Source organism: Choristoneura fumiferana, chromosome 7, assembly GCF_025370935.1.
Source record: "Choristoneura fumiferana chromosome 7, NRCan_CFum_1, whole genome shotgun sequence".
NCBI lineage: Eukaryota > Metazoa > Arthropoda > Insecta > Lepidoptera > Tortricidae > Choristoneura > Choristoneura fumiferana.
Window position 1 is genome coordinate 3875081 of NC_133478.1, and position 13087 is coordinate 3888167.

General features: G+C 37.0%; 1 protein-coding gene across 1 annotated transcript in view; it reads right to left on the reverse strand.

Annotated features, from left to right (window-relative positions):
* The window catches only part of FucT6 (alpha-(1,6)-fucosyltransferase 8), a gene marked incomplete at its 3' end in the record, with an annotated part of 33567 nt that overhangs the window by 4751 nt on the left and 15729 nt on the right, over window positions 1-13087 (reverse strand). Inside the window, 3 exon segments of the mRNA XM_074089885.1 lie at window positions 1153-1339; window positions 7169-7334; window positions 12407-12619. Coding sequence (XP_073945986.1) covers window positions 1153-1339; window positions 7169-7334; window positions 12407-12619 — 566 coding nt within the window.

Consider the following 13087-nt stretch of genomic DNA (forward strand, 5'->3'; position numbering starts at 1 on the left):
TTAGCAAGCCAGAAACTACAATTATCAAAATCCATAACGTATTTCATAGTTCCTCTAAATACTACTATTACTTTTAAAAAAAAATCTAAGTCTCATTTTGGTACATTACAAACTGAAGCTTATAATGAAACACGTTGGGTATAAATTTGTTTGAAAAAATGTGATTGGCGGTTGCCATTACTGTTTTATCAGCCAATAACCATTAAATCGGCATTAAAAATTCACGCAGGCGTATTGAAACAAAGAGAAATAGGCTTTAATTCTAACAGGACAAGGTTAATTTTATAAAAATCTGTGCGGTTTAATTAATCAATATTTTAATTGTAATAATGTGAAGTTACGCTATAATTGCACTTATTATATCCGGTGACGGATTAACTGACAGAAAACGCAAAACCTATGGTTAAAAAAAACAGAATTGTGAGTATAGGTAGTGCCACCAGAATTGAGGTCACGCACACAAGAACATGTCGTGTAATGACAGCGGGATTTTGACATTTGACACTAATTTTTGAATATTATTTATTTGAATAATTATTATTATTAATATTACTATTAACATTTGAATATTACTCGTGTGTGTTAGCGTGATAAGTCCCGTTGGTGGTATTTTGATTAGAAGTGAAAATCACGAAAGTTTAAAACGTTATATTTGACACTAGCCTAACATCAAGTAGCACGGTGAACGGTTGTGTTGCTCTGAGGATGAACTCTGGGTTAAATTTGAAACGTGTAGTGTGGTGGTGGTGATAGCTGGGTTTATGTGAATTGTGTGTGTTAGTTCATACAGTATAAAGGTGGATACACTGAAACACATAGACGTATCTGGGCCAATCAACTATTTTACCGACACTTTGGGCGTCTCCTGCGTTACCAAAATTGTCTCTGGCGGTACCAAAAAATCGTACTTCCAACAAGATATTTCACGGTTTAATAGGTTGAACTTACGTAGGATGGCATGTATTCATGTACACCATCTATTAAATTACACAAAAAAACAACTGCAAACTGCAATTGATTGAAAAATGTCGCGGACAGATTAGTGTCGGTAAAAAAGTTGATTGGCCGATCTATGACAAGGTCGCGGGTGACCAAATTGATTTTAACCGACTGCCCGAAGAATAAAAGCTTTAGAACAAAAGGCCATCTCACCTGCCCACTGCAGCACCTGGTCATCATAACTGCTGGTGCAGGTCTCTGATATGGGATAGAACACATAGTCCCATCCCTTGGTGTTGTACCGCCACCCTTTAGAGTTCAGTATGAGCGTACGTTCCGTGGCGTACGCGAATATGAGGCAGTACACTATGTGGTGAAGTTGACAGCCGAAGCCGCAGCCCTGGAATTTTAATTGAGCATACGTTAATTGGTTTTCCATACCACTATACTACCACTATACAATAATATTATAAATGCGAAAGTTTTAAGTCTGTTTGTTTGTTACTCAACTCACGTCAGTTATATTATTTAACTATTGAACCGGTTTAGATTGAAATTCGGTCTTACAGGTAGTTTGAGTCCCGGAGAAGGACATATTCACAGTTTTATCCCGAAAATTGCTTATCCCCGCGGAAGCGATAAATGAATCAACGCCGACGGAGTCACGGGTAACGGCTAGTAAGTGATAAATGTAGGAAAATTTCACGCGAGTCAAAAACGGCTAAAAATACGTACAGTCGAACAAATTGATTAATGTATGCACGTCACCAACAAAGATATGAATACAGCCAAAGTGCAAAATATGTACACACGACCTTCATTTTCAGGTAATAAAGTCCTGTAAGTATAGGTACATAAATTATTTTTGGCACTAAACGTACGTATATTTTTATTGCTGACTGTACCAAGGTGGAACCCTTTAATAATCAATTTCACAATAATTTTCTTGACAAAGTATGGGATTTCAACATAACATTAGTAGCCGCAAAGGTTCCACCCTGGTACAGTCGGTACCCTAACATAAGTATCCACATTTTTTAGCAACTACATAGTGTCGGTGATACTGCAAGCTTTTTCCATAAGGTATAATTTCCACTGTACTAACAGTACTGACAAGGTACAGTTCTGTTCAAAATAATTATTATTTCACTACCTCAATAGTTACATTAACAAACGTTTGATATAATCATCAACGTAATATAAGCGTACAAAATTCATGTATATGTCTCACTCATTGATAGCGAACTGAATACACACAAAGGTCAAATCAAATTATGATAATTTGTGTTAGATGAATGAACTATCGTGAACTTTGTATTGCCAATTAATACATCTTAATAGTTAAAAATTAATCGCTATTTTCCCTTGGTCATATAAAAGAAGATATAGAAAAATTAAAAAAAAAAACACCGGGGGCGAAGCCGCGGGCACCAGCCAGTATAAAATAAATTGGAGAAGTATTAAAATATTCTAAACTACAGAAAGTATTAGTCATCGTCTCGGCATACGTCCCAAAGGAGGGCACAGGCCTCCTCTTAGAATGCGCGGGCTTGGGTCGTAGTTCCCACGCGTGCCCAATGCTGATTTAGAACTTCACACACACAACATTAAAGCTTCGCAGATTTGTGTAGGTTTTCTCACGATGTTTTCCTTCACCGTAAAGCTGGTAGTAAATTTCGAATGTAAATTTGCACATTTTACGGCGATTCAATTATGGCTGGTTATTAATATTTTTCAATTCCTGACCACCGATTAAAAGTCATCATCGTGTACAGTCTAGTTCATAAGCTTGTGAGCAAAAATTTGATCAAAAATATCTGAACACGCTTCTACGTCGTCAACAATAGAGTCGTTCAGATATTTATTTTGTGATCAAATTTTTGCTCACAAGTTTATGAACTCGAATGTTGAGGTCAAAGATAACTTTACACCTTAGTACCTTGTCACTGTATGCCATGTGACAATTTTATACAAAAGTTCAAACATGAAGTGACAGCGACAAGGTGATAAAGTGTCGACTGTACCAATGTTGAAGTGAATAATGGTATACTATCGGAAAAGCTCGTATTTAAGCATCGTACAGCCGTTTTGACATTTGACACTAAATAATAAAGTTCAACATGGATATCAAAATATCGCTCATTGAATACGGGTGTGTAATGAATGAGCGGTATAACAACATTTGTTATAATTTAAAGGCAAGGAACTTCACGGAACTTTTTTATAAATAAAAACAACCTAACCCAAAGTAAATCAAATCGAATTAATAACAATGAAATATGGATATGGTTTTTAAGATAAATTGCATTATATCAAATGAAAATTATATCAACGCACCGCTCTGAACTATATCTTTACCCGTTTATCGGTACTACATGTGACCCGAAATGGAAAATACCGGTACATACCAGTTTAGTACCGAAATCAAACCCAGATCGTAAAACATATTGTAGTACGTCGAGCGCTAACAAAAATATAGTTTTACTCTGTTATCACAAATCAAGAGAACATTCACAAATCATAAAGATGCTAGGTAGGTTAAATCTTTTTGACATTGACATAAGATTGATTTTTACTTGGCCTGTGTAAAAACATTTTTCACTACATGTATAGTGTTGTTTACCAGATGTCGCCACTTGCATCCGCATGACATTTTGTGTAGCGTAAAAGATGTCATCACTCGGGGTCAACGACCTGTAGTCACAGGTGACGAGATAGCGCTAATTATGGAGCAAACTAATAATAATCATGTTATCACGGTTTTGAGAATGACCTTTTGAAATTTCATAGGCAACGATCGAACTATATATACATTCATCAAAAGTGTCTAGGGATATTTTTTATATTCCTCGACAGTGAACTAAAGCAATTACTTTTCTGCTTTGCTGCGCGAAAGGAGGCGGGTGAGCAAAGTAATTGTTTTAGTTTTATGTTATGGAACTCCGCGAAGTAACGCCTTTTTCAACAAATTACCCTAGGGAGTTTTGAGCATTTCAAGTAACAAACTCTTTATTGTAACAAAAAAAATTGACAAACAATATAACATAAAGGCTTATGAGAAAACATTAGACAAAAAATCCAACACTATTCAGTGGCTGGGGAGGCATGTACACTGCTGGTTTTGGGGCAGTCCATATGATGGATCGGAATTTATGACGAGTGCCTCGAATGCACATACTTGTGGCACGTATAATTAGTGTTGTGAAAAACGCTCATCCCGAGGCTTAAATACTCGAACCCTAAAGACTCTCGAGGCTTAACGACTCAAAGGCCGCAAAGATGGTTTCTTGCATCCATACGCACAATGATGATGATGATGTGAATTGTCAAATGTAGTAGAGTCTTTAAGACTCTGTAGTCTTAAGAGCTCGAGTCTTTAAGCCTCGAATATGAGCGTTATCCACAACTCTACGTATAATATACATTATGATACTTGATCTAAGCCAGCCCATTACGACACTTAGCGATTTATCCCATCGAGGTGTTTAATGAAGGCCGACATCTGTGGTGCAAAAACTCCGTCAACTGATGTGACGAGGGGGGTAAAAGTAGCATGTCGCTTTTCGCAGGCGTTCAAGTATTTTCTTTTGAGCATTTCATATAGGCATATTATTAGTGAGTCAAAACAGCAAATTTGTGTAGGGTTAGAGCAGTCTTTCCCAAAGTGGGCGATTACGCCGCCTTGTGGGCGCTGGAGGCCTAGAGGGGGAGGCGGTAAGGGGCCAGAAAAAATCTTCACCTTTGTGCCTTCATTAGGCGAGACTAATATGTTATCTATAGAGGATTTTAAGGTGAAAAAAAATTTGGGGGGGGGCTACGAAATAACTGATATTCAAAGGGGGCGTGAGACGAATAAGTTTGGGAGGAGGGAGTTAGAGTATCCCGAGAATTTTTTGATGTGTGTATTACTGCATATGATTCTATTAGTTCAAGACGCAGGCAGGTTGGTTTCCAAGAGATTGCGATAGACTTTTTTTATGTCCGCAGCAATGAAATGTGAAATTTATAACACGAAATATTATTTTATTTGTTCTACTAGCTGTAGAACCATAAAATGTTTCGCGATAAAAACTATCCTACGACCTTTTCAGTGTGTTCAACTCATAACCATAACCATAACCATATCAAATTTCATTGCGATTCAACAGCCACATTCGGAATTTCGGAGACGCCAATCAACAATTAAACTTTTTTAAACATGTTTTTTTTTTATTCGACTGGATGGCAAACAAGCAAGTGGGTCTCCTGATGGTAAGAGATCACCACCGCCCATAAACATCTGCAACACCAGGGGTATTGCAGACGCGTTGCCACCTAGAGGCCTAAGATGGGATACCTCACGTGCCAGTAATTTCACCGGCTGTCTTACTCTCCACGCCGAAACACAACAGTGCAAGCACTGCTGCTTCACGGCAGGATTAGCGAGCAAGATGGTAGTAGCAATCCGGGCGGACCTTGCACAAGGTCCTACCACCTGCAATTGATGATTGCCTGAAATGATTGCCAGAGAATATAGTAAACTGCTCTTTAAACACCATTAGTTTTTTATTCAAAAAACGGCTGACAATAAAACCTAAGAACTTTCGTGTAAAAAATAATAATGACCGTTATGTAAGTAAATGGAAGCACATCTAAACAGTCGCAGCGACTGATGCAATGGATGATGATTGGTTTGATCTACAAATAGCGTGGCTATCCACTTTGGTGGTCGCTTTCACGTTACCTGCCAATGTTTATGGGACTGTCTCTGCCGATAGCAGACTAAAGTTAGAGCGAATCCATTATCGCGGGTGCAACATCTTGATAAGTCGAAAATACTTCAGAAAGGATAATATGTATATGCTAAATTGGTTAGATTTTCAAAAAACTCGGACACGTATTTTTTCTTTTGTCAATTAAACAAAATAAATGGATATAAGTATAACCGACCGGTTAAAGTTCCGTGTGACGTCACAATTTTTACACTTTTTACTAAGGTAAGGTTTTACTAAAGGCCCAAACGAATTTATACGCTCTTAATTGTCATTTTTTGTGTGATTGACAAAAGAAAAAATACGTGTTTAATATTTTTTGACTACCTAACTGGCGTATCGAATATTCAATAGAATATTATTTTTCACTGAAGGGCTTAACCACAGGACCGCAGCGCATCAGTTTTTAAGCCCGTGGCAAAAAGAGCGGTATTATAAGTTTGACCGCTCTGTGTGTCAGTCCGTAGCACCGTAGCACTGAAACGGGTGGACCGATTTGGATACGGTTTTTCTTATTTGAAACCAGGTTTTCTAGCGATGGTTCTTGGATATGTTTCACCAAATCGGTTCAGACATTTCTAAGATATTAAACTTTGAAACGACAATGTCGGGGATTTTTAAACTTTCTTAAAGTTTCTTAAAGTTGGTTAGGTTATTTTGCAAACAAATTACATTTCCATCGTATTGGTTAAGTACTCATAAGCTGGATTCCTGTATGGAGAATATTAGTTCACGTTTGTCGTTAATGAAAGCTCAAAGGGATGAGCGTGACTGCGCGACTAATAGTTCAACGTTTTAATAGGCCGCACCTGTTTTTATACGGGGGCGGACCCAGCTATCGAACGAAACTCTATTTACATTTTTAATTTCAAAAAATAGTGATAAGCATCTTTCCTATAGAACATGGTAGTGTGATAATTTAAAGAAGGAAATATTCGCTACAATTGTAACTTTTGGACTACTTGGACTACAATTGTAATAAAAATTACAGTATTATTCTTACTTCTTTCTAATGCAATGGTTGCCTGGAAGTGATCGCAAACGCGAGGTTGCTTATTTATTGCTTACATTGTCAACTTTTCTCTGTGTATTTTTTTTCTGCACTGCTTAAATACTATATTGTGGTGTACAATAAAGTCGTATTGTACCTAAAATCACAATTAGCGTAACGATTTTGAAAAATACTGAAGGGACTGCGTCGCTTCAATCGGTGTTTAGAAAATTCTGTACGATACTTCAGATCACATTAAGGTTACTGACTTCCAAGTGGAAAAACAATGAAATTTAAAAATATAAAGAAATAAAAAAAAAATATGTATGGAGAGATTAATTTTGTGACTCTAAAATTTTTTTTTATTAAAATATTTTCCCGCATGTATGTTATTGATAATCGGTGCCTTAAATGTGGGTTAAATTTTCGCACGGGTCATCAACAACAACAACAACATCAAACAACATCAACAAAATCATCAACTTACCTTGTTCAAGTTACAGATGACCTTTCTCGCATCCTTGCAGTTCTCTGGGTTCTGGAGATGATACAACCTCCGCTGTATTAGATCGCTGACGTTGGCCGCTTCTTGCCTTCTCCATTCGTGGTAGCCATCCAGTTCTGGAAGCTTCTCTTGGTCCGAAAGGAGTGATCTACGGAAGAAGGGAGTCTTGCGTTATGTTGATTGAATTCAGCGTCATTTTGCGGAGTTCCATATTCATGAACTACCTATAATAAATATTTAGGTACCTAAAATTGGGCAGACATTTATTGATGATGACACGGGTACAATAATGAGTTTTTTGAAATTCCCATTTGATAGAGAGCTCATTTTATTATTTTCCAGCCGCGGTATAAAGCTAGCAGTGGCGAGCGTCCATAGAACTCCATTCCCACTGGCTTGCCCAATATTTTTATAAAAAATACAAAATCAAAAAAAAAAAAAAAGACAGCAGAAAGCAAAATAAATTATTTATGAAGGATGTGGGCGATCTTTACTTCGGCTTTACTACGGAAATATCTGACGCAACGCCACTGAAAGCTAGTAAATACATAAATTAAATACAAAAAGATTCCAAAAAAAAACAATCTTAAAAATCATAACATATGATATGTATGAGTATTGAAAAGAGACCCTTCGGTACCTATGTCATCACTTGTGTCGTGCCGTGCTAGTGATAGTTTGTTCAGTTCCGTTTATTAATAAAAAAATATAATGATTCATATAAAAGCCACGGGTGAACATTGTTTCTCCTGATGTATGAAATGTCATAAATAATTATAAAACACATTACCTAGCCGACTACACTTAACTAGAAAACGTTAATGATACAATTCGCGGATCCCGCGATAAATAAAACAAACTTAACAGTTTGCGGAATCGTAAACACATCTGGTGTTCCTAGTGTGAGCGGTTCCGCGAAATCCGAACATAACCAATAGCTTCAAAAGAAAATTGGCAACTAGGTTAACTATCGAATCGTGTGTATTGTTACTACGTATTTTATACTACTAAACTTTACATGTGGCTTTGCACGCGTAAACGTTTTTTTTTTGCGTATGAGACGCGAGTCAAATTTCATGTCTCTAATCATAACGTTGAGATTTCGAGATTTTATCCCGATCCAGCGGGAATATCGGGATAAAAAGTACCCTATGTGTTATTTCAAACATCCAGCTATCTACTTACCAAATTGCATCAAAATCCGTCCAGCAATTTTAACGTAAGGGAATAACAAACATACACACGCACATAAATACACATACTGACAATCTTCGCATTTATAATATTAGTATGCGCGGATTCGCAGGTGCACCATTATATGTGTCGCACCTTTAAAATTAAACTGAAAGAATTCGAAATTTTCTCATTAGAAAATTCAACCAGATTGTGTTTTATTTAAAGTTTATTTCGGAACTGTGAATATTTCAAATTGTTTCAGTTTAGTATTTGAATGATAATTTTGGGATTGTACTCGTATCGTAATGAGGGCTATCGCGAATGAATTCGCCACTAGAGGCGCTAGTGTAGCGTGAGGTCTCCGAAATGCAAATCTCATGGGTTTTTGGGTGAGCTACGCGGGTTTATTTATAATTAGAATAATTTTGAGAATATTTTGCAATATCTGAAATTAATTATGGCAAATATGCGTTCCGGGGCAATGAATGTCTGTGTTTTGAGACAGTTTTGTCTTTCGGAAACATTAGTCCTCCCTTTTTTCCGAACAAAACGGGGACTATTCAACACTGTGGCATGCACGATATTTTTATGGTACGGTTTTAAGGTGTATTACATATGATTTTAATCTAAACTTTGTTTTCACGCCCGTAATAACAGACTTTGAAAGCCATACTTAAAAACCTCACGCAACAGTGCGCCATCTAGTAAGACAAAAAACGATAGCCCTCATTGTATCGTGTGGTCTTCATTTAGATACGTCGTATGAAGAACACTAATGAAAATAATAATAATATAATATAATATAATAATAATATAATAATATCATGGGACACTTGACACCAATTGACCTAGTCCCAAACTAAACAAAGCTTGTACTATGGATACTAATAATCATAATATCTAGTCTAGGCTTGCTTACTTAGCTGTTAAGAATGTGAATTTTACATGCGCACATTCCAGTCTCGTGGGGATATCGTGATGAAAAGTAAAGATGCACCGGATCCCATTCAAATTGCGGCTTTTCAAAAGACGTGCATTCCGTTCATCTGTTTTGAAACTGGCCGGAACTCTCCTAGTAACTCAGCCGCAACCGTAAACTCCGCTTTCTCAATTCACCAAGAGCTTGTAAGGATATAAATCTCTGTATGTACGTTTAATCGTAATAAACGCCTGAATTTGTAAATATTTTTTTTCTCTAATTTTAATCTAGATTAAATTTACCCGGACTGAAGGATTCCTAATAGGGGCCATCCAAAAATCACATCACAGCCATTATGATCACTAAGTTCACAAAGGCAGTTATAAAGCAGGTCTACACTAAAGCAAATTGACAGTTTTAAATGTTGCTGTCCTGCTTATAATAGCAAAGAGTGACAAAGATAGAACTTTAATCACATGATGCGCACCCGGCTTTAAACAGTTGTCATTTATCGTAAAGTCCGAAATGTATACGAGTATTTCCAATATATTTTTACAAATCAAATTAAGTATTAAATTACGACGTTACAAGTAAATACAAAAGATTTTAAATATCAGATTTTAATAAAAAATATCTATTTACTATCACACTATTAAACAAACATAGGAATAATCGAAGCTAAAAGAAGAGAAATAAATAAAACTATTTTTCAGGGTTCATTTAGGACCCTAAACCGTGCTTGTATTATTTTCACATTGTAATGCCACAGATTATGTTATGTACGACCTGAATTTTTCTAGGCTATGCCTGGCAGTCTCACTGTGACGTCATCCAGCGTACTACGTAAAAAATGTATAAAAAATTAATACTGATCCAAATTTAAAATCGATGAAAATGGTATCTTAAAATATACTTTGCTTTCCAAAAAAAACCTATAGGTTTTTTTGTGCATCCCAATACGGTATTTGACAACTCGTGAATTTGCCATATCTTAATTTTATTATGAAAATATAGATGTACAGATAGTGTTTAGCGAAGAGAAAACTGAAATCGGTTGAAAATTGGATTTATAGTGATTTTTTGAAAAATCGATATACCTGTCTCTTTCTCAAAGTATGGCGGTACTGGCGTGTGACGTAACATGCCAGTATGTCTTTCTCTGTCTAATCTTGAATTTCAAACTTTTATAACTTTGTTACTTGTAAAGGTACCTTAAAAATTGTTTCTCGTTTCGATAACAGGCATTGTGAAGTTTTAAATTAATAAAACATATACAAAATAGTCAAATACCGTATTGCTTTTGGAAGCGGCCTGCATCCACTGTAAACCCGCGGCTTTAACCAGGTCATCCATTTATTTCGTTGGTGGACGTTCGAGAACTCACACATTTTTTTTTTAATCTTTATTTATTATGGAACTTTGATCAAACGATAATGAACATGTCAGTTCCCAAAGGCCTTAAACTCACACTTATTACTATGAAAATCTAAATTATTTTGCTTAGTGTGTCACTAATCGCAAGCCCCTACGTGACCCTACTAAAAGTATGACGTAATTTTGGATGACTTCATAAGTGCCGAAACGGCTGGCTCAGTACAGAATCAAAGTACATGGATAAAAAGTAACCTAAGTATTAGTTAGTAACTTAATAACTATCCTGTTGTCTGCTACATCTATGTGTCCTAAAGGAACTATATCATCCCAGCCTATATACGTCCCACTGCTGGGCACAGGTCTCCTCACAGAACAAGAGGGCTTGGGCCATAGTTCCCACGCGGGCCCAGTGCGGATTGGGAACTTCACACGCACCATTGAATTGCTTCGCAGGTTTGTGCAGGTTTCCTCACGATGTTTCCTTCACCGCAAAGCTCGTGGTAATTTCAAATGTAATTCCGCACATGAATTTCGAAAAACTCAGAGGTGCAAGCCGGGGTTTGAACCCACGACCCTCTGTTTGAGAGGCGATAGGTCAAACCACTAGGCCACCACGGCTTAAAGGAACTATATACCTACTTGAAATCCGGTTATTCGTTTCAGAGATTATGTACGAACATACCTTATCGTATTATTTTAGTACGTAGTTTATGAAAGATGCAGTAGCAAAACAATAAATCATTAAAATATAATACATATAATCAAAACTACGAGAAATTCACAATAACTAGTAACAATTGTACAGAATTATCGCTTCATTAATCGAGTTCGCAAATGTTGATAACAATGTCTCGTTAAACATCTTAATAGGGACGTCTGTATTTAAATGTATTGTAATTAAATTTATAAGACCACGTCATTGATTATGATAAAAGCGGAAAGTTAAGATAAATATCTATTTGAACGCTGTCATATATATATTTAAAACACGTTTTGTTACGAGAGGTGCGACCAAACCGCTGCTTAAAAAACGGTGACGGTACGGAATCGCAGTGACGCATCGTACATATGCGCACTGGTTTTTTTGCATGCTTTCCACACCGCTGCTTAAAATACGGGATCGCAGTGAAAGTCCTGACGTTTACGGCACGTCACTGCGATTCCGTATTTTAAGCAGCGGTGCGGAGATCATGCGATAAAAACGGTGCGCATACGGTGCGTCACTGCGATTCCGTGCCGTCACCGTTTTTTAAGCAGCGGTTTGGTCGCACCTTAATATATGTATTCATAACTACACCAAAACATAACCTACTTTTTAATAAACAATCTTTCTTTTTTTCAATTTCTACTGTCAAAAATAAATAAAAACTAGGACTATTGTAGAATCGACTTCCACGCCATTCCCGTGGCACGAGCTAGACATGCGGAGATATGTAGAAAAAATGAGGAGATACGATTACGTAGAAGAAACAGGGTCATCGATGTAGCCAAGCGGATTAACTCGTTGAAGTAGCAATGGGCAGGCTATGGCATATAGAAGTTATCGAATGGAGACCGCAGATCAGCAAGCGCTGCGTAGGACGTCTACCAACGAGATGGACGGATGAGCTGGTAAAAGCCACAGGCTCACGATAGCCGAGAGGCCGCTTACAAAAGAAACAAATAGACGTCTATGGGGGAGGCCTATGACCAAGAGTGGATGTCCTATGGCAGATATAATATGACCTATTAATTTATATTCAAAAACTAACCTTTTTCTGTCGGCAACCTGGTCCAAAATCAACTGCAGCCTATCCGACTTCTTCTCGTCAAATATAACTTTGTTCAACTCATGATTTATGTAATACCACAGCTCCTTTGTATTCGACTGTATCCGTCGTCTGAGATTCTCATATTCTTCTGACGGACCCTGTCCGGAGTCTAGGAATAGGCCAGCGTCTAGGTCCTTCAAGTTGCCGCGTAATCTAAAAAAAGAAACGTTAAGGAAAATGTGAGTCGGACAATTTGTCCACATTCTACAGAGCGTTTTAAAATACACAGGAATGTTCAGATGGCTGGGCAAGTTTAACTGAACACCCCTGAAAAAAAAAATTGCAGGATTTATACTACACACACACACACACACACACACACACACACACACACAACATCACGCCTATATTCCCAAATGGGGTAGGCAGAGCACACGAAACGTTACCGCTTCGGAGCCACTTTTAGCAATTTTAGGTTAATAAATAATTTTAATAATAATAATTTTAGGGCAATTTTATTTATAATAATGATCGACAAATGTATAATACATGGCCACCAGTATTCCTGCGTGCGTCCTTTATAAAGAACTAAATTGACATGTGCTTTGAAAATAACACAAACGACAGAAGATTCAAGACTCTAGGTTAAATTGCTTATTAAGTAAGTACATTGGGCTTTTA